The sequence below is a fragment of the Osmerus mordax genome, chromosome 12, assembly GCF_038355195.1.
Source record: "Osmerus mordax isolate fOsmMor3 chromosome 12, fOsmMor3.pri, whole genome shotgun sequence".
In the NCBI taxonomy this organism is placed as follows: domain Eukaryota; kingdom Metazoa; phylum Chordata; class Actinopteri; order Osmeriformes; family Osmeridae; genus Osmerus; species Osmerus mordax.
Window position 1 is genome coordinate 927,164 of NC_090061.1, and position 27,540 is coordinate 954,703.

The 27,540-nt window shown below is 47.1% G+C and overlaps 3 protein-coding genes across 5 annotated transcripts in view; 1 reads left to right on the plus strand and 2 right to left on the minus strand.

Annotated features, from left to right (window-relative positions):
* Window positions 1–2,738: 2,738 nt before the first annotated feature.
* lect2.1 (leukocyte cell derived chemotaxin 2, tandem duplicate 1) lies at window positions 2,739–5,018 on the minus strand. Its single transcript, XM_067247831.1, has 4 exons — window positions 4,909–5,018; window positions 3,979–4,090; window positions 3,073–3,224; window positions 2,739–2,950 (listed from the first exon to the last, which is right to left on the minus strand). Exons 1-4 carry the CDS (start codon window positions 4,943–4,945, stop codon window positions 2,784–2,786), a joined length of 468 nt encoding a protein of 155 aa, XP_067103932.1. The 5' UTR covers window positions 4,946–5,018; the 3' UTR covers window positions 2,739–2,783.
* A 4,104-nt stretch (window positions 5,019–9,122) lies between these two features.
* si:ch211-132p1.2 (proteinase-activated receptor 4) lies at window positions 9,123–12,580 on the minus strand. The gene is made up of 2 exons (XM_067247815.1): window positions 12,390–12,580; window positions 9,123–11,102 (listed from the first exon to the last, which is right to left on the minus strand). Exons 1-2 carry the CDS (start codon window positions 12,496–12,498, stop codon window positions 10,030–10,032), a joined length of 1,182 nt encoding a protein of 393 aa, XP_067103916.1. The 5' UTR covers window positions 12,499–12,580; the 3' UTR covers window positions 9,123–10,029.
* A 1,912-nt stretch (window positions 12,581–14,492) lies between these two features.
* The window catches only part of rnf130 (ring finger protein 130), a 29,850-nt gene continuing 16,802 nt past the window's right edge, over window positions 14,493–27,540 (plus strand). For all 3 annotated transcript variants that reach the window (XM_067247524.1, XM_067247525.1, XM_067247523.1), the window contains exons 1-3: window positions 14,493–14,610; window positions 15,164–15,620; window positions 24,480–24,674. In XM_067247524.1, coding sequence (XP_067103625.1) covers window positions 15,353–15,620; window positions 24,480–24,674 — 463 coding nt within the window. In that variant the 5' untranslated portion in view covers window positions 14,493–14,610; window positions 15,164–15,352. The remainder of the gene's footprint in view (window positions 14,611–15,163; window positions 15,621–24,479; window positions 24,675–27,540) is intronic.

Consider the following 27,540-nt stretch of genomic DNA (forward strand, 5'->3'; position numbering starts at 1 on the left):
GGGTCTCAGTCACAGTTTGGTGGTTTATTTGAGGGTAGGGTCTCAGTCACAGTTTGGTGGTTTATTTGAGGGTAGGGTCTCAGTCACAGTTTGGTGGTTTATTTGAGGGTAGGGTCTCAGTCACAGTTTGGTGGTTTATTTGAGGGTAGGGTCTCAGTCACAGTTTGGTGGTTTATTTGAGGGTAGGTCTCAGTCACAGTTTTGAAAGTCAAGGTGGAGGTGAAACTCTCACACGCCTCCTCCATACAGCAGAGCATCCAGCTGTGTCTGTGACTGCACCGACACACACACATAGACACCGACACACACATGCACGCTGAGAACGACATATGGATTAGCCCACTACACACACACACACACACACATTGTAGGACAAAACCCACACACTTAGCTAAGTGTGGTAATACAGCTACGTGGAGTCTAGGCACGCCCTGAGAGCCAGCTTTCCTCACTACGCTAATGGCAGACTCTCTGAAGGAGAGGGAGGCTGTCTGGAGACCTGGAGAGAGTCAGAAGAGGAGAGGGAGAAGAGGAGAGAAGAGGAGAGGAGAGAAGAGGAGAGAAGAGAAGAGGAGAGGAGAGAAGAGGAGAGGGAGAAAAGGGAGAAGAGGTCAGAGGGAGAAGAGGAGAGAAGACAATAGAAGAGGAGAGAGAGAGAAGAGGTCAGAGGGAGAACAGGAGAGGAGAGTAGAGAGAGAGAGAGAAGAGAAGAAGAAAAAAGAGGAGAGGAGAGAAGAGAAGAGGCGAAAGCAGCCGTGCACAGGAGGCAGAGAGGGAATGGTTTAGAGAATAACACTTCACAGAACCAATTAATCATCCATGAAAAAGTATGATATTGTTTTATACTCTGTTAAGGGAAGAGAATTAAATAGAGGAGAAAACTGCCAGCCTCAGTTATTTTTTAAGTCCACTATCAGTGGTTCTGTTTTCGAGGATTTGGAACTGTTCTGTTTAAAAAGCAGCTTTATAAACGACCCCCAGCCCACACACAGACCACTGCATCTTAGCCAACGCACAAAGTCCCCTGTCTTCTCTCTCTTCTCTCCCTCTCTTTATCTCTCTCCTCTCCCTCTCTCTCTCTCTCCCGTTCTTTCTCTGTCTTCTCTCTCCCTCTCTTGTCTCCCTCTCTTTCTCTCTCTCTCACTTTCTCTCTCCTCTCCCTCTCTCTCTCCCTTTCTTTCTCTGTCTTCTCTCTCCCTCTCTTGTCTCCCTCTCTTTCTCTCTCACTTTCTCTCTCCCTCTCTCTCTCTCCCTTTCTTTCTCTGTCTTCTCTCTCCCTCTCTTGTCTCCCTCTCTCTCTCTCACTCTCTCTCTCTTCCTCCCAGAATGCTCTGTGCTGTTGAGGCTTCCAGAGGAGATCAACAGCATCATCTATGGCCTGAAAACACAACACACACACACTTAGTCTCAAACACACACACAAACTTCCTCTCAAACACACGATACACTCACACACCTGGCAATGAAGAACCGGACGGCACCGAGGAAGGTAATAAATGTTTGGGGTTGGAGCAAATTGCACGGTCGATGGTTCCGACAAGACATTTTACACTGTCACTAAGGTTTATCGTCTTGGAGTTCAAATCAAGCCTCTGAGGACTCGAACCTACATTTGATGTTCTTTTCTTTTCGGCCAACCTTTTCTAAAATTGGTTTTGGAGGAATAATCATTTATCTGTTTGTTTGATAGAGCTGAATCAGTAAGCTGGTCCTTTAACAGGCTCGTTTGCACTTGATAAACATAATAGCAAGGCCAGCTTTGCCTCCCTCCCCTCACACAGTCCTGGTCCCTCCAGGCTTGCTCTCCCCATCCCTCCGTCCCTCTCTTCTCACTCTTCCCTGGGCTCGCTTGACCCTCCTTTCTCTATGCACCTTCTCATGTCTCACTCGCTCTCTTTAACTACTTTCTCTCTCTCTGTTTCTCTCTCTGCCTGTCTCTCTCTCTACCTGTTTCTCTCTCTCTGTCTGTCTCTCTGTCTCTCTACCTGTCTCTCTCTCTCTACCTGTTTCTATCTCTCTCTGCCTGTCTCACTCTCTGCCTGTCTCACTCTCTGCCTGTCTCTCTCTCTACCTGTCTCTCACTCTCTGCCTGTCTCTCTCTCTACCTGTTTCTATCTCTCTCTGCCTGTCTCTCTCTCTGCCTGTCTCTCTCTCTCTCTCTGCCTGTCTCTCCCTCTCTACCTGTTTCTATCTCTGTCTGCCTGTCTGTCTCTCTCTGCCTGTCTCTCTCTACCTGTTTATATCTCTCTGCCTGTCTGTCTCTCTCTGCCTGTCTCTCTCTCTCTACCTGTTTCTATCTCTCTCGTCCTGTCTGTCTCTCTCTGCCTGTCTCTCTCTCTGCTTGTCTCTCTACCTGTTTCTCTCTCTCTCTGCCTCTCTCTCTCTCTGCCTCTCTTTCTCAGCTGACTGATTATAAACACGATTTCATAAGAAGTGAGGTGCAACCTGCACTCGTCACATCCTTACACACACAAAAGATGAAGTGTACATGTTGCTGTGTGTCTTCAGTTCACTCTGATACGCTGTACTCTGCTGCCCTCCGGTGTTAGGCTGTCATACTACACACACCACTCTGCTGCCCTCCGGTGTTAGGCTGTCATACTACACACACCACTCTGCTCCCCTCCGGTGTTAGGCTGTCATACTACACACACAACTCTGCTGCCCTCCGGTGTTAGGCTGTCATACTACACACACCACTCAGCAGCACAACGGACAACACAACAGCAGAGGCCAACAGCAATGAAACATTGTTTATTAAGCTGACACTGGGTCAAAGGTCATCAGAAGTACTTGGTGGGGTCAGACTTGTTGCACATCTGGACGTGGATGTGTGAGGTGATGCCGGGGTAGACGGACTGCATGGGCAGCATGGTGCCCAGCCTCTGGCCCTTCTTCACCTCTCCAGAGACGCTGTCTGGCTTCACGTAGAACAGCTTGAAGCACAGGCCTGTGGAACAAAATCACTTTCAAACGTCTGCCTGTCTATGTTTTGGAGTACAGATGTAATCTTTTATGTCATATTGATTTGCCAGGTTCTCGTTCAGACCAGCTGCCTCGTGACGGACGGACCTTCCCCACTGAGGTTGATGCCGTTGTTGATGGCTGCCTTCTTGGGGTCGGTGTAAACGATGACTTTGCCGTTCAGCTTGACGTCGAAGGGAGCGTAGACAACAGCCCCGTCCGCACACGCCACGTCCAGGCCGTTGTGGACTCTGCTTCCTCTGCACAGGATACGTTATGTTATCACAGGATACGTCATGTTATCACAGGATACGTCATGTTATCACAGGATACGTCATGTTATCACACACTTTTTGAGAACACTGCCACAGCTTGTGGGGCTGGGTGAGGGTGAGGGTTAGGGTTAGGGTGAGGGTTAGGGTTACTTGTGGGGCTGCAGTTGCCTGTGTCACGTTGGATTTGTAGCTGTGTTGGTTGAATCAGTTTTCAATTCATCACAAGCACACACAATAAACACACACTTGCACACACACTCTCAACGACACACTCTCACACACACACACACACACACTCTCAACGACACACACACACTGTCACACACTCTCAACGACACACACACACACTCTAAACGACACACACACACTGTCACACACTCTCAACGACACACACACACACTCTAAACGACACACACACACACTTTAAACGACACACACACACACTCTCAACGACACACACACACACTCTAAACGACACACACACACACTCTCAACGACACACACACACACTCTAAACGACACACACACACACTCTAAACGACACACACACACTCTCTAAACGACACACACACACACTCTAAACGACACAGACACACTCTCTAAACGACACACACACACACTCTCAACGACACACACACACACTCTAAACGACACACACACACACTCTAAACGACACACACACACTCTCTAAACGACACAGACACACTCTCTAAACGACACACACACTCTCTCACCCTACCGGGGTGCTCCGTAGTGTCCTTGTCCCCATGTATCAGAGATCCTCTTCCTGTTGTTGGCGTTTCCAATGCAGAGCTGGCCAAACTTTACAGCCTCGCCTCCCCACAGCAGCTCTGAGAGAAAGGAAGCAAATTGTCACGTTGTGTACATGTTACTGAAAGGGTTACATGTTACTGTCACTGTCGGTAAAAAAAAAAAAAACTTTTCAAAAAAACTTTACAAAAAATAGGTTCTAAACAATTGCTTAGAAAGGTTGAGACAATTTGTAAAAAAAAAAAAATTTGCATTTGTTTCGAAAGGTTGAAAAATATATATCTAAAAAAACATAACAGTAACATTTTACTGTCATAGTTCACACATTAATGTCAAACCAACATGTAACTGTTGTGGTTAACATATTACTGTCATGCTAACATGATACTGTCATGGTAACATGTTACAGCCACAAGTAACAGACTATCATGACTGCTCTACCTGTCCCCCCCCCGTAGTGGGTGTCTGTCTTTCAGGTTCCACGTGAGGATTACAGCTCGTTGTCTCGTCTTCAGTCATTACCGCCACCTGACTTGTGTTATCCCGCTGATTACCCTGTCTAGTTAATGCCCTTACTGATCTGACAGGTCCCTGTCAGATCGTCTTGTGTGCCTCCCGTCTAGGAAGCTAACGCGTCTGGCCACCCCTGCTCTTCGGACTACGCTCTACGTATCCGCTCTTCCTGACTTTTTAAATGTTTCTTTCCCGTCTGTTACCTAATTTCGCCTTCAGCTGCCTCTGACACCGTGGACGCAACCTGACAGTCAGAAGACCCAATGTTTGTTGAAAACCAACAATCACAAGTGTTCGCAAGTTTGCTAAATCTTATCTTTAGGAGAAGATAATCTGAAAACACAAACTCTAACAGTATACAGGAGCAAGTGCAGGGACGTCTCACCTGCAAGGACTATGCTCAAGAGGAAGACGATTTTCATGGTGAAGCAGTGGCAGAGTTACAAATGATAACAGCATAGATAAGACTGTCTGTGCCTTAAACTGGAAGTGGAGCGAGTTATACTCTCAGCCCTGTCAAAAAATATGTACACACAGCCTGCGTTGTTTGTCCTCTTACCACAGAGTGGAAACCCCAGGGTTTGGAAAGTACAGTTACACATGTGACTGTTAAGAGATGTGATTGGGCCACCCAGTGTCAATATGGAAAAGGAACCAATGGTTTGCCAGATTAGCAGCAGTCCAGGCCTGGGGAAGTGTGGAGTTTCAGAAAGTATTTGAGGAACTCTCATTTCCTAGATTAAAAACAAAGGCCTTGTTTTTTTTGTTCAAAAGTACTTTTGAACTTGAATCCTTTCTCGGTTCTATGAAACTCGTTATAATAATACAACACTCAAAGATGTTTAAATATCGCATCTGAAACTCTTTAATGACTGTGCTAGAATACAACATAAAATATTATTTAAAAAGGAATGGAGGTTCAAAGGCAGGCATAATAAAGCAAAATATTTTCATCGGTCACCAACATTATACAACTGTTCGCACATATACTTTATTTAGCTCTTAAAACCCTCTAACAACATCCAGGTCAGTTTATTCCTCTTCTACCTCCCCTCCTTCCACTCCCTCCTCTCTTTCACCATCCTCCTCTTCTTCCTTTTCCTCCTCTGTGTCTCCCTCTGTTGCTGTCTGGGAGAAACAGATGATGCATCAGACAATGAATGTTCATTGACGTATATGGTTGTACTTCCTGTAGAATACTTCACAGTGTTCCACAGTATTTCTGTGCAGTGTATAGTAAACTATATGCTGCACACTATAGTACACAGGAAGTATTAACTGAATGGTCCACAGTAGGGGTGTAACGATACACTCAGCTCACGATTCGATACGTATCACAATACTGGGTGTACGATACAATACGTATCACAATATTTTGAACAACATTTTTTATGAAACAAATTCAATTTGTTCATACGTTTTAGTTCACTCAGTTCAATCGGATTCTGTGAATGCACGCATGACCCAGGTGCAGAGTAGGTCGCGCGCTGGTTACATATTGTAAAATGTTTGTATTGTGATATATTGTTCCACGATATATTGTTAAATCCCTATTCCACAGAGAATACTTTATACAACCAACACCACAGCACACAGATACCATCACGTCATCATGTCAAGGGTTGTCAGCTTACTGGGCATGGGTTTTTTGGGGGGGAGGGTGGGAGGGGCTTCTTGAACACAGATTCTTCTTCCTGGTTGATGGGCATCAGAGGCTCCTCCCCCCTCCTCTGTGTGTAAACCCACCATGTTGTGGCTGTGACCACGACCAGCAGGGAGACCAGCAGGGAGACCAGCAGGGAGAGCAGGCCCACAGCAGACATCTCTGGAGCAGAGGGAGGACAGGTTACACACAGAATCAGATCAACATGTATTTGTACAGCCCTTTTTACAAGCAATGTCACAGAGTGCTTCACATACACCCATAGAACTGCCCCTCAACCAACCTAAACCCTCAAGGAAGACGAGGAGAAACTCACTAGAGGATAAAAAATTGAAGAAACCTTCGGAGGAGCAATTCAGTGAGGGATCCCCTCCTCCAGATACGGTTAGACACAGCTTCATTATGTCATCATACCCCACACCCCTGCCGTGGGTGTGGGGTTCCTCACCCGCAGCAGGGGTGTGGGGTTCCACACCCACGGTAGGGGTGTGGGGTTCCACACCCACGGCAGAGGGGTGTGGGGTTCCACACCCACGGCAGAGGGGTGTGGGGTTCCACACCCACGGCAGGGACATCTTTCCTTGAGTGTTCATGCTGATTTAGGTGCAGTTCTGTGAGTGTATGTGACGCCCTCTGTGACATTGCTTGTAAAAAGGGCTGTACAAATACATTTTACTTTATACGGCACAAGGGCGATCTTCCTGTTGTAAAGCTGTGCTCAACAAATACTTGGGAAACTCATTAATCACTGCAACCAGGGAAAGATGAAGTAAACAGCTGTTTAATTTCTCTCACCTTCGCTCTGAGTCACTGTGTTGAGATCCATTCCGCTGTCAGAGAGAGTAGCAGACTGTGTAATTATCTGAAACAGTTCAATAAGTAAACATATAAGCAATAGACCACTAGTTTCTTACAACACACCAGTTGGTATTTATCTGGCAGTGGTTCGAAGTTGTCAATTGTCAAATGCTCCACAAGATGTCAGTGTGTGACTGTTTTACTCCTGAGACCTCTGCATGTTGAACAAAAACTAAAACATGACCTGGATTTGCGTACATACTTGTTTTTAGGTCAGTATTGTCTGTCCACCTGTGCTGAATTGTTATGTACATTCCCTGCATACATAAATAAAGTACTTACCTACCTACCTACCCATTAAATCACAAATGGCTATACTGCAACAGACATAACCTACAAGCTATCATGGGACAAGTTATAAAGACCACAGTTTGAATCTACTGTTTCTGTTTAGATGCTGGTGAGTGGATGTGAGATGGATGCTTCTACGCCATATGACTCATTGTCAAGAGCCTCTTAGGAACTGTGAGTGGGTGGCTCACTGGACTAACGCCCCATGTAGGCTGAGACCTTGCTGCAGTGGCCTGGGCTCAAACCCGGCCAAGGCCCTTTCCTGTACACCATCCTCTCTCTCTCAAAACATTTCCTGTCCTCTCAAAAATCCTTATCGCTATCAGAAATAAATGGTAAAGGCAAAAAACCCACACAAAATGTATCTGTATATTAACATGTTAAAAGGAGAATGTGAGTGAGAAGTTTGTGGGATGGTGTTGAGCTGGTCTTGTGAGGCATCGTGTTCCAGTCTGTGATGGTCGCTCTGCCATCTACTCACAGTCCTGTCTGTGATGGTCGTTCTGCCATCTACTCACAGTCCTGTCTGTGATGGTAGCTCTGCCATCTACTCACAGTCCTATCTGTGATGGTAGCTCTGCCATCTACTCACAGTCCTGTCTGTGATGGTCGCTCTGCCATCTACTCACAGTCCTATCTGTGATGGTCGCTCTGCCATCTACTCACAGTCCTATCTGTGATGGTCGCTCTGCCATCTACTCACAGTCCTGTCTGTGATGGTCGCTCTGCCATCTACTCACAGTCCTATCTGTGATGGTCGCTCTGCCATCAGTCCACTCACTGCAAACACTCTGAATCTTGAGAGACTCGTGTCTCTCTCTAAGACTTGTTAGCTTAACTATACAAGCATAACATTACATCTAAAATGTATACTAAAATACAATGGATTTTATGATTTGCCATACATTAAAAAAAGAACTGCTCATTTCACGGTTGTTCAGGAGAATCAATGGAAATATTAACTCATTTACAAAACTAATAAAATGTTCTCTGCTTCTACCACACACTACTTTGTATGTTTCTGACATGCATAATTGCCAAAGGTGACAAAGAAAACATGTCATTTCAAGCGGTAAAATGTCAGAAAATAACACAGCAACGAACCCCCAAAAGGTAATAATTGTATATTCACCAACAAAAAATATGTACCATACCCAGTTAGATGTTTGGAATCCAAACTGAAGTGACAGCAGATATTCCCATGTAGATCCACGCAGCACACAGCCAGCCAGGGTGTCACTCATCCGGCTGGCAGACCCACCCTGTGGTGCCATGATACCCCTTATCAACACTCACATTTGTCCTGAAGAAGGCGTTTCAGTTGCAGCTACTGCTCTCTCCATCACCCTCACGGTCTGTCGTCCTGGTGGCACAATGATATCACTCTCCTCAGACGCATGACGTGCTCTCTGTGTAAAGTATGAGCGTGTGGCGGAGAGAAAATACATTTATTAAATAATAATTGGCCAAGTGTTTTGACCTTTTGTAAATGTACAGTTGAAAGATTAAGCTCTGAGCCACCATTGCATCCAACAACTTATTCTGTAGTCTAAAATGTCTCTGTTTGGTTATTTATAGAAGTTTTTATCCTATTCTGTTTATGTGAGTATGTATGTAAATATTTAGCGGCTGCACTCAACCAGAGCCATTGGAACTGTTGGAATGTTCCATGTGTTAGTTCTGTTATGTCTCTTCCTGTGATGTGCCGCTCTCCCTGCGGAGGATCCTACTGTAAACAGTCGTAGTCATTATAAGCAAGCGTATGTCTTCACCTGGCAGCTGCTCGGTGATGTCAGACCTGCTTTATTTACACATTGAAACAGCACGTTCAAACCAATAACATGGTTACATGGTTGTATACACACAAACACTTAAAGACAAATCAAGTATGAGACAACCTAATTTGCCCGAAACAACTGCCATTTGTTTAATCACAAGTGCATATTCGTGCAGTTCACATTGCGATATGTTGCCCTAATATGTCGCGCTACAGTCCAAGCCTGAACTGGAGAAGCAAAAGGAAATTAAAATAGAAGTCCTGGAATGTGAACTGTATTTCTGTGCAGAAACTTAGATTCTCTACATTATAGATGGCAGATGGCAATTTTATTTTTATTTTTTCCATGCTTTTATAAGGCGAACATGCCCAGTTGTGGAGTAATGATGGATGAAGGAATTAAAAACACACAATTACAGAACAACACAAAAAAAACACAATTCTAAGAGGTCTTTTAATGTTATGGCCTCAGCCTGGGACAGACCAGTGGACCTGGAACCAACTCACAGTTTCATATGAGCCGTTTCTGTCAGTATAGGAACAGTGTCATGATTCAGAAACGACCACAATAAGACAATACGCTGTGGATAGAAGTTAACACTTTTTTGATTTGAATAGTTATTATAACACATCTTTGAGTATTTTCATTTCTAACTAAACCTGCATCTTTAATGAAAATCCACAAACCTTGATAGAGGTTGTCCGTCCTCCTTACATTAAAAGCATGTCTACAGGAACGCTGTCCATTCCATGTACTGACTGCAAACAATACACCAACATACATCACAGCCACATAAACAGTAGTCAGATCATGTGTATCAGAGTCTCAAATAAACATGAACAAAAATAGAGATAGCAAAGATGCACAAGATTCAGAATCAATGGCTTGGTCCATGTCTGAGGATGCAGATCATCTCTCACGCCTTCCCGGCCTCCGACGACAGCGTCCCTTCTTGACTAGATTTCAACAGCAGCGTGACCTTTGACCTTGACTTTGCCGAGGACGACGAATAGGTCACGTGGTTCCCCGAGGAGGAGGAGTCTCTCTCCGCATCCCAACAACTGCCGATCCTCCTGACCTTCTCCCGGAAGTCCTCCGACACATAGTAGAAGATGAAGGGGTCGATGCAGCTGTTGAAAGTGCTGATCGCCAGGCTGACCATATACGGTACGTACAAATCCTCCTCGTCTTCAATCAGGTAGGAGTCTGAGTAGTGCAGCAGGAGGAGGATGTTGCTGGGCAGCAGACACACCACGAACACCACCAGCACCAGCACGGTCACTTTTACGGCGTGGGTGTAGCGCTGGCCTCCAGCCAGCAGGGTGCGTATCACTGCCCCATAGCAGAACAGGATGAGCAGGAGAGGAAGCAGGAAACAAACAGAGAAGAGGGTGGCGAAATAAGGTAAGAAATAATTATCCTGCTCATATTCAGGCAAGGCGTCGTGGCAGGTCGTGATGTTAGGGTCGTCCAGTTTGTAGGACTGCTGCGACATCAGCAGAGGTAGCATCGCGGCTAACGCGACGACCCACACCGCCACACTCATGCAGGCGGATATACGACGGCTTCGTAGCATCTTGGCCCCAAACGGGTGCACCAGCGCCACGTAGCGGTCAGAGGCCACCAGCGCCAGGCACAGCACTGAGCCATACATGTTCCCGTAGAAGAGAGCCGTGACAACGCGACAGAAGGGCTCACCGAAGGCCCAGTTGTTGCCCTGGAAGTGGTAGACCACACGGAAGGGAAGCACCAGCAGCAGCAGGAGGTCGGAGACCGTCAGGTTGATGAGGAGTGTGGTGGACGGGAGCTTCTTGGTGTGGAACAGGAGGACCCACAGAGCCAGCAGGTTCGCAGGGAGCCCGATGGTGAAGGCTATCAGGTATAGAATCGGGACGTACAGCACCAGAGTGGGAGCCTTAATCTCCTCCTTCTGCTTGTCCTTCAAGGTGGTGAAGTTACACTTGATCACCAGCCTGAACGATCTTGGACCTGCAGACGTAGGGATGATGTTAGACTCGTTGTGGAAGGTATGATACTAAGATCTAGGATGTCCAAACCTGTTCCTGGAGAGCTACTGACCTAAAAGGTTTCATTACGACCCAAACAAACATGTGTTCATTTAGATGTTTTTTTCCCAACCAACAAACAGCACATTTGGAATTTGAACCTGCAACATCTTGATCTACAGTCAATCGCTCTGTCAGTGAGCTACACCCACCCCTGAATCTCTGGTATCTGATTTGATGATTAAGGGGGCTTGATACTACATTATATTTAATGTTTTCTACTCTCTGTGTCTTTCTCATTAAGACTAAACTGTCCCAAACACGTTGAGAGCTATGATCCTATGGGTCCTTGTTCCAGTATTAACTTGATTCACCAGATTAATGACTTAACACAAACACTTGGTCAATGAACTCTCAAGTTACAGTTTTACAGCAGTTCTAAGGGTCACTGAGCCATTAGAGAAAGGTTCAGTAACGACCCATTAAATGTCCAAATGGAATTAAAAAGCGGAAGGGAAAGGAGTTTACTCTGAGAAGAGGGTGGGGTTTTTCAACAGTGGTCTGTGATAATCAGAATAGGATCTGTACGAAATGAAATAACAAAGAGATGTAACTCAATCATGTTTTAAAAATCACAATGAGCTGTGGATAGAAACCTCAGTTTTCAGGTTTCATGTCCTTATAACAAAGAACTTCACTGTTTTCTTCGATTCCTGAAATATTGTAAATAATGATTTGACGTGTGAAGGGCAGATAAAGGAACAAGGAGACTCACAGGAACTAAGCTCTGTGTCTCTTCAGGGCTTCATCATCAGATATGCACATTCTTTCAATAGACCATGGTATGTGGTTTGTAGGTTTGCTTGCTGGTGTTTTGCAGAGGCTCTTTTCACTCAGGACAGGAAATAGCTTGCACATACCATAGCAGTCGTTTTATATTTGCCAAAGCATAGAGAGTAAACTCACATATAGACTGTCAGGCACAGAAGCACATCTACAAAATCACAGGCAAAACTAAAAAAGGAGTCTGTGGACTACTTTGTGCAATCTAAGATATAATGAGTATTAATTAAATTGAATCATAATAATGTAGAACAAACATAAAAAAGGTTGAAAAACATAAAAACTCAAAATCCACTAACCCAAATTCACACATTTAACACACAACCCTTAAAAACTATTCACCGGGTAGAAAAACAAAAGACTGGAAAACAGTTCATAACGACACAGCCTGAACAGAGCACCTCGAAGGAGCGGAGAAGGAACTCACGGATTACTGCCCCGAGACAGTCGTCTGGCTGGGTGGAGGAGCTCAAGGGGAGGAGGGCAGAGAGGGATACCAGCAGTAACAACATCCTGGGTGCGTAAGGTAGACGCATGGTGCTGAAGCAGCTGCTGGCCTTTTCCAACTGGAAGAACTCTGAACTGAGGCCCTGGAGAGACTCCACAAGCTGCACGGGTTTCCTCTCTCTCTTTCTCTCTCTCTCTCTCTCTCTCTCTCTCTCTCTCTCTCTCTCTCTCTCTCTCTCTCTCTCTTCTCTGTCTCTCTTCTCTGTCTCTCTCTGTCTCTCTGCCCAATTAGTGTAAATCACTCTACTGCTGGAGTGTCTCTTCTGGTAATGTGATAACCAGGAGCCACAGAAAGCACCAGTACGAATCCACCCAGTTCAAGTCGGCTCCAGTGTTCAGTGTTCAGTGTTCTTCTGATGTTCTAGACAGGCTCGGCAGCTTGGTATGATCAGCATGAGGGAGGCTGCCTCCTCTACGGCTGTCTGCTAATGTTTTCCAGATGTGTGTATGTGTGTGTGACGCTGTTCCTCTATGATTCATATGCTTATCCTCATACTTTGAGGTACAGGAAGTACCACCCGTGTGACCTTTGAGGTCACAGAACACACAATGATCCCATCCATACCCAGACATACCCTTCGCACCCTCTAACCCTCCTAATGGAGGAAATATTTAGTTTTTTGCCTTCTTTCTCTCTCTCTCTGACACATTCTCACAAACACAATAATTCACACACACACACACAGAAAACATCAGATAAGCTAATTTTCTGTGAATTATTTTTTCCGTTTATAGGTCAAAGGGAAGTCAGACAAGTTTGTGTGTGCTTGAGCAGCCATCTCTGTGGTCTGGAAGGACTCCTGTTTCTCTGCTAACAGCACAACCCAACCACAAGACACTCTCCAGCCCTCGGGTCCCCTGAAAACTGTGTCTGACAGTACTGTGAGTTCTTAAAATGCTGACACCATACAGGAAAAGATAAGATTCTAGCTGACGAGGGGTCACGGATGCAGAGGAAGTGGATGTTTATGTTGCCACAGTCACTCAATTCATTCTTTTTCAGTAGGCGATAATCAGATGATTGGTCCATAAGCGGTAATATGAACAGATTCCATTTTTACCTATTTGTATGTTTGTTTAACATAAAGTGTGAGATATATCACATGTTCTGCTAAGTATTCAACATGTTTAAAAATGTTACTATAGTGCTCTTGTGCCCATGTTATCCTGTGACAAAGACTTTAAATTCGGAAATCTCTTTTTAAGCACATATGTGCTGTTACTCCATACACACACTAGAGGTCAGTCTTGACACAGTGAAGGGTATAAATTCGCTCGGAGGATATTGCCAAATGAGGAACTTGAGTTGCATGTCCTCATACGTAAACTGGTGTCTGAGAATCAAAACACTGTTAGAATAGTATTTACAACGTACGGTAGTTCTGACACATTTTGATAAGAGCGATACAGGGAGCGGTATAGGTTCCATACAGCAGTCATCAAATCAAATGAGTTTTGTTCAGCTATTGTCACATGTCATGTCACTTCTCATGTCAGAGGGCTTCCTGGAGGCCCACAGATCAGCACCTATCCCTCATCCCAGAGTGTCGTTGCTGGTCTCTTTTCAGATCTTACGCCAGAGTAAGATTCCACTGCAGCCAGTCTGCTGTGCTGCGGGATTTAGCGACAAACAGCAGCCCCAACCGACATAAATCAGTAAACAGTGGCCACGGCCCAGGGCCTGGCCGGCGGACCTGCCAACGGTCAAATAAGCACAATAATATGGGATGTGAGGTAAGATAACGTCTTGTGTCTAGTCTATTCGTTTGGCCAAACTACCCTTGAGAAGGCCACCACCCCCCCCCCCCCCCCCCTCCAAATGTATGGCATCATACATACAGACAACTTCAGACGAATAATGTACAGTGTGGCTAAAGATCCCTTGACATGAGCACGTATTTTGACGGTGAATGTTTAGCGGGTCATGAAACGCAGGATGCTGTGTTTAGTAACGCTGGCCTCACATGCGTTGTGAGCGCGCTTTGCTCATTCTCGCTTCGCGCTTGCGCCGTGTGTTGACTGTTGTCGGAGAGACGCGACTGATTCATATGAGCCCTGCACGGTCAAACAGGAAGCGACACGGAACAGGTAGCCTACCGATAGGCATATCGATACAGTTGAATTTCGACGATATGGAAAAGGTAGGTTGTGGGTTAGGCTTTGGGAGAAGAAAGGCGAAAAATAATCCGTTAATGTGTTTTGCACAGTTGCTAAAGAGCTGGCTGTTGTTGGTAGGCTAGCGTAGTTTACACTATTAAAACCACAAAGAAGCAATGACAGCTCTTCATAATGCACATCTGTGCCAGATCTAGACACGTTATCATTTAGGCAGTACGTTATGTCGGCTGCATTGAACAACAGCGTATAAGCGTTGACTAATGGCAGCTCCTGCAGGCTAATTTTAAATTAGGTTATGTTGACTACACTTAATATATTTGGATAGCATGTTTCAGACGTTTGCAACCCCAGTCTCCTAAATGCGTATCAGTCTAGTTGGCAGTAGGCCTATCCTGATCCTAAAAACGTATTTTGTCCAGTGACAGATATTATTTTCAAGAAAGAGGAAAAAAAGAAAAACACGAATGCGCAGAGCTAGGCAAAATGAATAGTCTACATCCTGACAGCTTTCATGAATATCTTATGTTGGATGGTGTTTTGGCCAGCCCTAATGTGTGGGATTTTATTCATTTAAAGGCATTGTAGACGACACAGGGGGAGACTACAATGTGACGAGGACAGCATGATTTTATGACGGGACGCCGCACGGAAGGCTTGTTATTCTGCGCCGAGACCCGCTGGTTTTGGGGGAAATCGTTGTGTGATCTAGTTCCCTAAGAAGCTGCTTGGATGTGAAGTGGAAATTGCATTAAAGACATTCCAAAGATGCCCAAGAGGTGGACCGCAGTCACGCGATGCAGCTGCCTCCCCGCCGTCTTGTGGCTTCTCGTGCTACCCAGGTGTATATTGTCGATCCGCGCCGACAACACCTTCAGCAAGGACGACGTTGTTAGCGCCACTGTGAATGCTACTGTTCTTGACTCCAAAGGCAATCCCAAGCTCATTCTAACCAAGGACGATGGCAAGTACGGGCAGAATTCACCGAAAGTGGATGCGAAGGGAATCGTGATTGCTCCTGCACCTTATAATGGAGGTAGGTCGGCTATGGCACGCTATGCCCCGTTGTATCAACTTGTTGCAGTAGAATGGTTGTTGCAGATAAGTAGGCCTACAGGAAACATGTAGGCTACAGCAATATCACAAATGATTGAGGGACATAAATAGAGCAAGGAATCGCTTTTACTCTGTTTTTCCAGCGATGTGGTGGAACAGGTGCCACTGCCATTTTCTTTGCCATAACTGCAGTACCTATCATAGTTTCATCAAATATCCAGTTGTCCTACAAACACCTGATCCTAAATCTCCTGACTCCTTGTCCCAGCCCCCAGTCCCCACCGCTGGCTGTCACCAGCCCAGTGAACGACAGCTGCTCCCCTTGTGCCTCTGTAAGCCATCTCTTGCTTTCCACAGCACCACAGGAAAATCCCTGTCCGATTATATCCTCTACACTTCCATTTTCATTATTTAATCACACGTCCCTTATTCAAACTAAATCTGAACCTAGTTCTTCCTTCCTGTTCGTTTGTGGACCTAAGCCGTTCGTCTGGTCCTCTGATCCCCTGTGAGGGAGCCTCAGCTGGGTGTGGACAGCTGAGTGGACAGCAACAGCACACCTCCCGGGTGGCCTGTGTCTCCTCTCAGACCAGGTCAACCTGAAACACTTACGTTACCTAAACATGGTTCCCCTGTGCTCATGTAAGCGTTCAGAGGAGACAGGACCGAGAGGGAGAGTTGTGTCTGGAGGGAAACCAGACCACCCAGCAGGGGGTGCTTGCTCGTTTACGTTTGCATAGCGTCTTTCCCTCAGCGGCACGTCCAGGTGGTGTGGACGCACACACGCCCTGTAGGATATCTATGTGAATGCGTGTGTAGAAATGGATATAATGATCTTAAATCCGTGCTGGGGTGGACCTGGTAGTTCACCTGGATGGAAAACCATGTCCCTCGTCCAGTCGTTTTTACCGTGATCGAGGTGAAATCTACAAGGTACGGGTGTATATGACATAGTTCTGAATACATGAGAATGAAGCTGATTCCTTTCTGCCCTTGTCCCTTTGACGATGCATGGGGAATGCACAGTAGGCAAGTCGAATGGGTTTAGTCAATAACACCGTCAAGGGCCGTATCGCCTTCCCTTCGGCGGAGGCCTGAACCCTGGTCTCTCTGATCCTCCGGTCATTAGCGCTCTTCAGGTTACAGGATGCAGCATGAAAACCTCCACGAGGAGCATGAAACTGAGAATCTTGAGTGAAAACGAGGTCAAACATTTTCACCCTGTCCTCTTATGACTGTCGCCTGAAGAAAGAGAGGAGCGTAGGAAGCAACACTTTCCATATCTGTGTGAGGGAAAGACTTGAGCCTGGCTTCTTTGTTCAGGCAGTCTTTCTCTCAAGGACACCTTTCATAAAGGCCCTCGTCTCAGTGTTAGGCTGCGAATCACAAGAATCCCTCCACTTTTTTGTTGAGTAAGAATTGACAAGGACTCGAAAACTGAGACTGAGGGCTCTTCTGAGAAACTGCTTCTCTCGATCCTCAGCTTGTAGACATTATTTTGTGTGTGTGTGTGTGTGTGTGTGTGTGTGTGTGTGTGTGGGGGGGGGTGTTGTTATTTTAAATAAATGTTTTTTTGGGAGAATCTCTGAATATGACAGGTACCGTAAAAATAGTTGCTATGGAAACCCACGGACGAGAAAAGCACAGAGCACTCACCATCCGTGGTACACATCTGCGGTATTGCCTACCTTGGGTTTTGGTGTGGCTTGTGTTGACCACCATTGGCCTACTTTCCTGTGTGTGTCTTGTGTCGGCGTGATGGTCCAGCCTGAAGCGAGTACAGTCACAGTCAGACAGTCAGGCCGTCATGTACAGCCCAGCCAGGATAACTAGAGCAGCAGTACTCATGTCGAAAGCCTTCACATGGTGCAGTATCACATGGTGCTGTATCTGGCCTCCATACACAGGGAATGAGCACGCTGACCTGACATGAGTACGGTCTCAGTGTACGGGCCTGATGTGTGCTTTAGATATCGGAGAACAAGACTATTAATGTCCCTTGAATTAAACAAATCAAGCGATTCCTAAATGGGTCCTCTGTTTCTGTCGAGCCAATGCGTTTCATGCATTTTCAAAATGCAATTTGTTTGTGAGTAATGAAAAGCCTTCTCTTGCTTGGCAGAAGGTTACTCAAGGTCTAACAGAACACTGGAAGGGGTGGTGGAAGGATGTTTCAACACCCTGTGCAGCAAGCTACCGGTTAGCCCTCAGCCCAAAACTCATGAGAAATGTTCATGTCTTGTTTCCAAGCATGCAGTATTCCTAAGCAAACATTCATAGGATTACAATGCGCAGACAGCTCAGATTTGCCAACACTTGTGTGACAATGTCAAACAAACATAGCGTGGCACTTCACAGGCAAATTCCTACGTTCGTCACAACCAGGCTGACGCTGTTGTAGCTCTTGCTAACGCGGGAAAAAAACTGTCTGTTGGTTCTGCAGTCCGGGTGTCAAATACTCATCTGATCCTCCTGGCGGTCCACATCCCTCCTGGCAGGTGCAGAGATGTTCCAGGGTATAATCTACAATCACTCTCCTCTAGTAGACACTGAAATGTGACCCCTGTGGAACAAAGTCACTTGTTATTTCAGATTATTCAAAACTTCCTGAAATTAACTGGGGTGAATTCATATTCCTGAGGTGTGGTCTCAGGTTGTGTTTTATACTGTAGCCTGTGTTGCTAATAATGAGTGCTACTTCGAGGGGAGTTTGTATTTGTGAGAACCCGTTCCTCCCACACTCTTCAAAATGGAAACATTAGCCACTTGATTTAGAACTTCCTGTTTGCAGTTTTGCAGTGAGCACTTCCTGTTCGGAGTGTTGCAATTGGTACTTCCTGCTTGTGGCCGTTCCATCTACGTGTGTGGGGCCCAGGGCAGAGGAGGGCATACGGGTGTGGGGCCCAGGGCAGAGGAGGGCGTACGGGTGTGGGGCCCAGGGCAGAGGAGGGCGTACGGGTGTGGGGCCCAGGGCAGAGGAGGGCGTACGGGTGTGGGGCCCAGGGCAGAGGAGGGCGTACGGGTGTGGGGCCCAGGGCAGAGGAGGGCGTACGGGTGTGGGGCCCAGGGCAGAGGAGGGCGTACGGGTGTGGGGCCCAGGGCAGAGGAGGGCGTACGGGTGTGGGGCCCAGGGCAGAGGAGGGCGTACGGGTGTGGGGCCCAGGGCAGAGGAGGGCGTACGGGTGTGGGGCCCAGGGCAGAGGAGGGCGTACGGGTGTGGGGCCCAGGGCAGAGGAGGGCGTACGGGTGTGGGGGGAGAGATAGAGCGGTAGCCATGAAAGAACCTCTCCACTTCTCCTGCTCTCCTCGCACTCTCCTCCTCTCCCCTCTCCTCTCCTCCCCTCTCTCTACCTCCCCTCTCCTCCCCTCTCTCTCTCTACATCCCTTCCCTTCTCTCTCTCTCATCCTCCCCTCTTTTCGTCCTATCTTACTCCATCTCCTGTGGTTAGCAGATGTCCGTTCCACACGTGTCTGCAGCCAATGGGGAAAGCGCAAAATGCATGCAGCCAATGGGGAAAGCGCAAAACGCATGCAGCCAATGGGGAACTCGCAAAACGCATGCCGTCTGCCAATAAGACGCAAAACGCATGCCGCCTTCCAATCAGGGCCCCTGCGTGCCAGCCCCCATTGCCCTGTTCATAAATACCCTGTAAAACAGCCTGTAAGAATGGCCCCCCCAGTCCTCCTGCCCCCCAGTCCTCCAGCCCCCCTGCCCCCCAGTCCTCCAGCCCCCCTGCCCCCCAGTCCTCCAGCCCCCCTGCCCCCCAGCTTCTGAGGGTAGTGTTGTGTTGGGGCATGCATGCAGCACACAGATGTCCTCACACCTGCCTCCAACGGCAATCCCTATCAGTGAAGTCTTCCCAACATCACTGCGATCACAACAGTTGCGGTCGTTGCCTGAACCCCTCAGAGAGCAGGGTTAACACACTCTTGAGTTCCAACCGCTACTCTGGCATGACTGACTCTGAGCTGCCAAACTCAGAGTTGACACTTTCACTGTTCAGTCAACTCTGAGTCTAACCAACCCTGAGTAAAGCTTGCGCACGAGGATATAAAAAGCCCTCATCAATGGAACACAGATAACACTGTTCATCATGGGAACAGGAGGAATAGAAGAATCTACCTATTTCTCCCCCATGGAATGTTAATGACTGCTTTATTCTGAATATATTATGTATTACATACCAGTATTTAAGAAATGTAAGCAATACCATAGCAGTATTTTTTAAGTTTTTTTTACAATGTGCTGCACACAAGATTGAGAGATCGACAACAAACGATGTCCCTTCCTCGTTGCAGCAGTGGGTTTCCTGTGCTTCTGAGCACTTCCTGCTTCAGCTGCTCAGACCATGGTTTTAACATGACACGCACTGTTAACTAACAGAGAAACCAGGCACATACTTGCTTCTTGTTCAACAAGACAATCCTTCAAAACAGTCAAGTGTCAATGGGCTTGACAGGTCATTTAGTTTAGTTCCCTTAACATCTACAGACAAAAAATAATTGCCTAAATTGGCAAATCTTGGGTTTTGCATTGTGGAATGTTTATTTTGATTTATTTTTTTGAGCTGGTAAACCGTGAACGGTTTTGATCGATCAGTATCGATCGCATCATGCTGTGTTTCTCAACTGCTGGGTCAAGTAGAGCTGGTGTGGAGAGGGTCACGTAGAGCTGAAACACCAAAATCAGGAAATTATACCAGACAGTGTTGCAAAACTCACACATCTTGTTTCACCAAAGACGTCTTCAATCTTCATCAAGTGGTGATTAAATCTCAGTCTCACCTTGGTTACCTTTACCTATTTAATGACTATTGATAGCAGCACAGGCTTCTGGGATATAATTTACCCTGGGGCACTCTGGGTAATCAGACACGCTCTCTGCTTCTCCAGCATACAGCTTGTACTGCTGGGGCTGGAGTATTGTGTGTGTGTGTTAGGGATGAGGATAGAGATTACTTGTTCTTTTCTGGGTCACATCACAAGCCAAGGCTTTGATTTGATCCCATCCTCTATATGAGATTTGATATTTGGCTCTGTCTCTCGGTCTCTCTCAGAGATTTGATATTTAGCTTTCTCTCTGTCTCTTTCGCTCTCTCTGAGATTTGATATTGTCTCTTTCTCCTTCTCTCCATCACACGCCTCATCTTGTTTTCTACCGACCTGACCAGGACTCAAAAAACAGACACGATTGATATTCTATTGATTTCAAGCACAAAGAAATCGGTTTGATGATGCTTTAACCATCGGTTTCTTGGAAGAGCGCGATAGTACGACGCTAGAATCCTGCATAGATCTGAGTCTCACTCTCCAGTCATCACAGCAGAATTTAATCCTCCTCCTCCATCCTCAGAATTTGCCTGCAAGGCGTCTTATTAAGATTACACTCCCATTTGTGCGTGTTTGCTGGTCGCTCCCCAGACAGGGTTGGGCCTGGCCTCCCCATCACCAGGAACACAAGGGAGGAGACGGCTGGGAAAGATAACTTCCTCTGAGAGATGACTGGGCGTTTTCTTTTCTTTTTTTTCAATCTTCAATTTCTTGGAAAGAATAAACGCAATTATGATAGAGAGTTTTATCTTTGGTGTGTATGAGGGAAAAGGGCTTTTTGGGGCGATAATCTGATTTAGGAGTGAAATGTTGGTTGGGGGAGGGATTTTAATCTGGCTGGGTGTAGTAGGTCAGGATCACTAACCGGTTACTGCAGAGGATGGGTTCTGAGCTCCTATGAGGGGATTTGTGTTTGTGGCTGTATGCTCGTCCCAGCCCTCCACAAACATGCTGACATGTTATCTTCTGAGGTTTTGTTAGTTGATTGCATAATTAGTTCAGCTTTTACCCTTTCACATCGTAATGCCTGTCTCAAGCCTGGGAGTTTGGACTGTGGATGGAGGGAAAATAATCCTGGGTATTGAGACCCTTCACTCCCACACACACACACACACTCACTCCCACACACACACACTCACACTCACTCACACACACGGTCTCCCTGCTCGCATCCTTGTTCATTAGCGAAAGCGAACCGACAGATGGCAGTTATGACTATCTCAGCATTGACTTAAGAACTTCTGCTAATGGACACATCAGACCCTCAGTAAAAACATTAGTGTTCAGTCAGGTACCACACAGAACAGAGACTCCTGAGAGCTAATGGTCTAGCAACTTTAGCAACCCTCTCAACAGTCAGGCAACTTTCTGTCTTTCTGAATTGTGTAGGAAATCTTCTAACAGTATAGAACCGTTAATTCACTCACACACACACACACAAACCCACTCACACACACACCCACATACATTATCATCAGCCAGTCTGTTGCCTGAAAAAAGGAAGCTGAATAAAGCAGGACTCCCTCCCCTCCCTCCCTCTCACCCCACCTCCTTCCCTCCCTCTCCCCACCTCCCTCCCTCATTCCTGATCTGAATCACTGTGACCTTGCCTGTTGTGTTGTGGTTGTGTGAGTTGCTGTGTTGTCAGCCAGGGATGGTGTCTCCATGGGAGGAGCAGCTTGCTGCTGGCTGGCCTCACCCACAGGGACCAGCCTCACCCACAGGGACCAGACTCATGTTTGTGTGCCTCCACTGAGACTGACTCTCCCCCTGGAACCTTCCGGCCCCTTCGCTTCTCTAGAGCACCACCACACGCAGGGTTCAGCTTCTCTAGAGCACCACCACACACAGGGTTCAGCTTCTCTAGAGCACCACCACACACAGGGTTCAGCTTCTCTAGAGCACCACCACACACAGGGTTCAGCTTCTCTAGAGCACCACCACACACAGGGTTCAGCTTCTCTAGAGCACCACCACACGCAGGGTTCAGCTTCTCTAGAGCACCACCACACACAGGGTTCAGCTTCTCTAGAGCACCACCACACACAGGGTTCAGCTTCTCTAGAGCACCACCACACACAGGATTAGAGCCCGACCGATAAAGGATTTTTAAGGACGATACCGATACAAATATTTGGTGATTTAAAAATCATATATTCCAATATAGGCCGATATAAAAAATAATAATACAGAAACGCGTAACAAAACAAACTGATTTCCCTAACATTAGTTATTTGTAGTTAGTCATTTTTAGCAGACGTTCTTATCCAGAGCGACTTACAGTAAGTACAGGGACATTCCCAGAGGCAAGTAGGGTGAAGTGCCTTGCTCAAGGACACAATGTCATTTGACACCACCGGGAATCGAACCGGCAACCTTCTGATTAATACCCCGATTCCTTAACCACTCAACCATCTGACTCCTGTTATTAGTTCCTCACTAAACTAATATGATAATGCAGTTTAAAAATAAACTTGTTTGTTTTATTGTCACATCAGAACAGAGGAACATCTAAATATATTAAAGTTTTGATAAATAAAATGTATAAAAATACAAACTTAAGATATGAAACTTAAAGTCCTTTGAACAAAAACACAATAATAAAATAAAAAATAAAATAAAAAAATGTATATATATATATATATATATTCATTTATCGGCCATTATAAATGCCGATACCGATAGTTTGGAAAATGCGTAATATCGGCCGAAAATATCGGCCCGCCGATATATCGGTCGAGCTCTACACAGGATTCAGCTTCTCTAGAGCACCACCACACACAGGGTTCAGCCTCACAACACAGGAAAGCTTTTCTTGTTAAGCTTTAGGCGTCTAGGGGCATTTTCTCTTGTATAGCCAGAGGTTTTTCAGTTATTTATATTTATTATCAGTTTTAATGCTTCTGTTTTTGTCTTTTGATTTGATGTGGATAGTTTAATGGAAGAGTTATGCTGTAATAACTCCTGGGTTGATTGTGTGTTCATGTCACTGTGTTCGTGACACAAACACATAACCTGGACTTTTAACCTCCCATTTTGTGTTTGTTTACGTTCCTTGTACAACTGTGGCGGCTGTTTGTGGACAGCATTGTGTTGTCTGATTGATGAAAAGATAAATCTCTGAACTGGTTCCTTCAGTGAGCTGCCGTCACAACAAGCCAGCAGTACATCAGCACTTTCTCTCCACACACCTTAAGAGTTCTCAGTATGAAACGTTCAGTGGTGCAGATGCCACGTTGTGTAACTGGTTTGTAAATGTGAACAATTATTTAAACCTTTCAAAAATGTATTTGGGGGGGAAATGTTTTTGGAACCTTTCTAACGTGTATTTTCCCCAAATAAAATGTGAACCTTTAAAAAGGAGGGGGTCAGATGTCCGAGCGGTTAGGGAGTCGGGCTATTAATCAGAAGGTTGTTGGTTCGATTCTCGGCCACGCAAAATGACGTTGTGTCCTTGGGCAAGGCACTTCACCCTACTTGCCTCGGGGGGAATGTCCCTGTACTTACTGTAAGTCGCTCTGGATAAGAGCGTCTGCTAAATGTAAATGTAAAAGAAAAAAAACATGAAATGAAATAAGGCGTGCAATGACAATAAATAATATTGATCATGCCACCAAATACAGATTAAAACTAAATTAACGAGCCTGGCTTTAAAATGTTATACAATTACCTTAGCTAGCTGCCGTTTTGGAAAAATAACTTGCGCTGTGGGAATCAATTGGCCATTTTTTGCACTCTTTAATGGGTTAAATAGCGGTTTGGAGATGTGGTGCATCAAGGCCTGGATTCAGACAGGTGAGCTGCTGGAGCACCTGAGTCCCACACAGGTGCACAACCAGGTCACAGCTGGGGCTCGGTGGTTAGAGCGTTAGACTACAGAGAGTGCAGGTTCAAATCCCCAATACCTCACTTTGGATATAATAACACAATGAATATAATAATGATAATACTGTATTTAGAATTTTGCCTGGTTGCCGTGGTGCCTAACCCCAGTCCCCCCTCCCCCCAGTGGTGGACCGCCAGGGCTGCGACCCCCGAACCCGCTTCCTGGTGCCCCCCCGGACCCTCCACTGGGTGGCGCTGCTGCAACGGGGGAACTGCACCTTCAAGGAGAAGATCCTGAAGGCCTCTGCCTTCAACGCCTCAGCCGTGCTCATCTACAACAACAACTCTAAAGAGGACACCGTCAAGATGGGCCATGAAGGTCAGCTCCTGTCTCTCTGTCTGTCTCTCCGTCTGTCTGTCTCTCCCTGCTCTCTCTCTCTATCTCTCTGTCTCTCCCTGTCTGTCTGTCTGTCTCTGTCTCTCTCTCTGGTGGTTGGGGTCTGTTCTTGCAGCGTGTTGACACAGTTGACTGGGAGAACCCGATGTGTCCCTTGGTTATGTGTTTTATGGTGATGCCAGTGGTCCAAGGTCTAGTTAGTTTTGGTTGAGTGGATGTTGTTTATGAAGTAGTTGTCAAAGTACAGTTAAGGTAAGTGAAGAGAGAAGGGTAGAGCGTGTGTGAAAACTGCAGGGTAGAGAGAGGGGGAGAGAGAGAGAGGTAGGGGGAGAGAGGGAGAGAGAGAGAGAACACTGTGGTCTGTCTGAAGGACATGGGGACAAACTGGATCTCAGCCACAACCAAACACCAACACAGCATACTGTAGTGAACAACACACACACTTCCCTCTTTCTTTCTCCCTCTCTGCTCACTTCAGTTGTTTCCACCCTCTCTCTCATCCTCTGCCCCTCTCCTGTACTCCTCTCCTCCTCTCCTCTCCCCCTGTCCTCCTCTACTCCTCTCCTCTACCCCTGTCCTCCTCTCCTCTCCCCCTGTCCTCCTCTCCTCTCCCCCTGTCCTCCTCTCCTCTCCCCCTGTACTCCTCTCCCCCTGTCCTACTCTCCTCCTCTCCTCTCCCCCTGTCCTCCTCTCCTCCTCTCCTCTCCCCCTGTCCTACTCTCCTCCTCTCCTCTCTCCCTGTCCTCCTCACCTCTCCTCTCCTCTCCTCCTCTCCTCTCCTCCTCTCCTCTCCTCCTCTCCTCTCCCCTTGTCCTACTCTCCTCCTCTCCTCTCCCCCTGTACTCCTCTCCTCCTCTCCCCCTCTCCTCCTCTCACAGTCTGTTTTAGCCACAGTGTGTTCAGTTGCTTGAGAACTCTCCCTTAGCTTGACCTGTTTGCTTTTGTTCCTTTGAGTAACGTATCAGCATCCAGGCCCTGAGTGAGTGGCTGGGTGACAGAGCATCCAGGCCCTGAGTGAATGGCTGGGTGACAGAGCATCCAGGCCCTGAGTGAATGGCTGGGTGACAGAGCATCCAGGCCCTGAGTGAGTGGCTGGGTGACAGAGCATCCAGGCCCTGAGTGAGTGGCTGGGTGACAGAGCATCCAGGCCCTGAGTGAGTGGCTGGGTGACAGAGCATCCAGGCCCTGAGTGAGTGGCTGGGTGACAGAGCATCCAGGCCCTGAGTGAGTGGCTGGGTGACAGAGCATCCAGGCCCTGAGTGAGTGGCTGGGTGACAGAGCATCCAGGCCCTGAGTGAGTGGCTGGGTGACAGAGCAGGTTGCGGATTCAGAAGTGTCAACGTCATCTCACAGCCCTGCTCTAACCTGCCCTCGGACTCTCATTGAAAGGCTGGGTGCATCCGTGTGCTAGCATGGTGTGGCTGTCTGCTATTGACTGCAATAGAGGTCAGAGAATTGCTTGCAAGCTGCACTAAAAGTATGAACGCCTTCAAGCACTGTGCTGCCGTTCCCCATTTGTTTCATAAGACAGAGCCAAATACTTGTCATACTTTAACATTAGTTGAATGGTTACAGCCTTTAATGGTGTTAGACACGCTAAACACTAGCTAACCTTAAGCTGCTACCCCAGATGCTTGTCAGTCAGTAACCACAGGATGAGAACAGGCACAAACAGGCTGGGGAGGGAGGGAGGGAGGCATGGAGCGAGGGAGGGAGCGAGGGAGGGAGGGAGGGAGGCATGGAGGGAGGGAGAGAGGGAGGGAGGCATGGAGGGAGGGAGGGAGGGAGGGAGAGAGAGAGGGAGGGAGGCAGGGAGAGAGGGAGAGAGGGAGGCTCAGACAGCATGAGGGTTAGCATGTCAGCAGGCAGTAGCTAGCCTTCATCTGAAGCCACCGAAGCTTACAGGTCTCGTTGAGGAGGAGGGGGGGAGGAGAAGGAGAGGGAGGAGGGGAGTAGGAGGGGAGGGAGGAGGGGAGTAGGAGGGAGGGAGGGAGGGAGGAGGGGGGAGGAGGGGTCGAGGGAGGGAGGAGGGTGGAGTGGGGGAGAAAGGGGAAGAGGGAGGAGGGAGCGAGAAAATGAGTCACTGGGTGTGACAGAGCCATCGGGGGAGATCGATGATTTTTATAAATATAGAAAGCAGCCTATGACTAATTTATAAGGTCGTTCTCTTCCATGAACGCTGGCTTGTAGATGCTGGCTTGTAGATGCTGGCTTGTAGATGCTGGCTTGTAGATGCTGGCTTGTAGATGCTGGCTTGTAGATGCTGGCTTGTAGATGGCTCCCCCAAGCACAGGCCTTTCCACATCAATCACATGTTTGCCTGAAAAGCATGTCGTTTATCATGCGCTGCGTTGGACTGAGTATCTTGTTTTTGACGTTTGACTTTGAGGGGATGATGTGGTGGGTGTTTGTGGGAGGCACCCTCATGCGCTGTAGACAGATACAGATGTAGACAAAGGTGAGAGATAAAATCAGCTGCACAGAGGAAGGCATGCCAAGACAGGGGGAGACGAGAGATCGGTATTTACATTTTTCGATCATGCAGCTGTCTTCCTTCCTCAGCTGACCTGTGTGAAATGTGTTTATCAGGTTTGTGATAACGAACTTGTTTAGGATCTTTGACAAGTCCTCATGAGGCAATCACCTGTCTCAGACTCCTACCTCCTTTGTCTGATTGCGTGCTTGCATTTGTGCAACGTAAGTGCATGCGTTGGTGGGTGTGCGTGCGTGTGTGTGGGTGTGTGTGTGTGTGTGTGTGTGTGGGTGTGTGTGTGTGTGTGTGTGTGTGTGTGTGTGTGCGTGGGCGTGTGGGTGTGCGGGTGGGTGTGATCAGCACGTCAGCATCCAC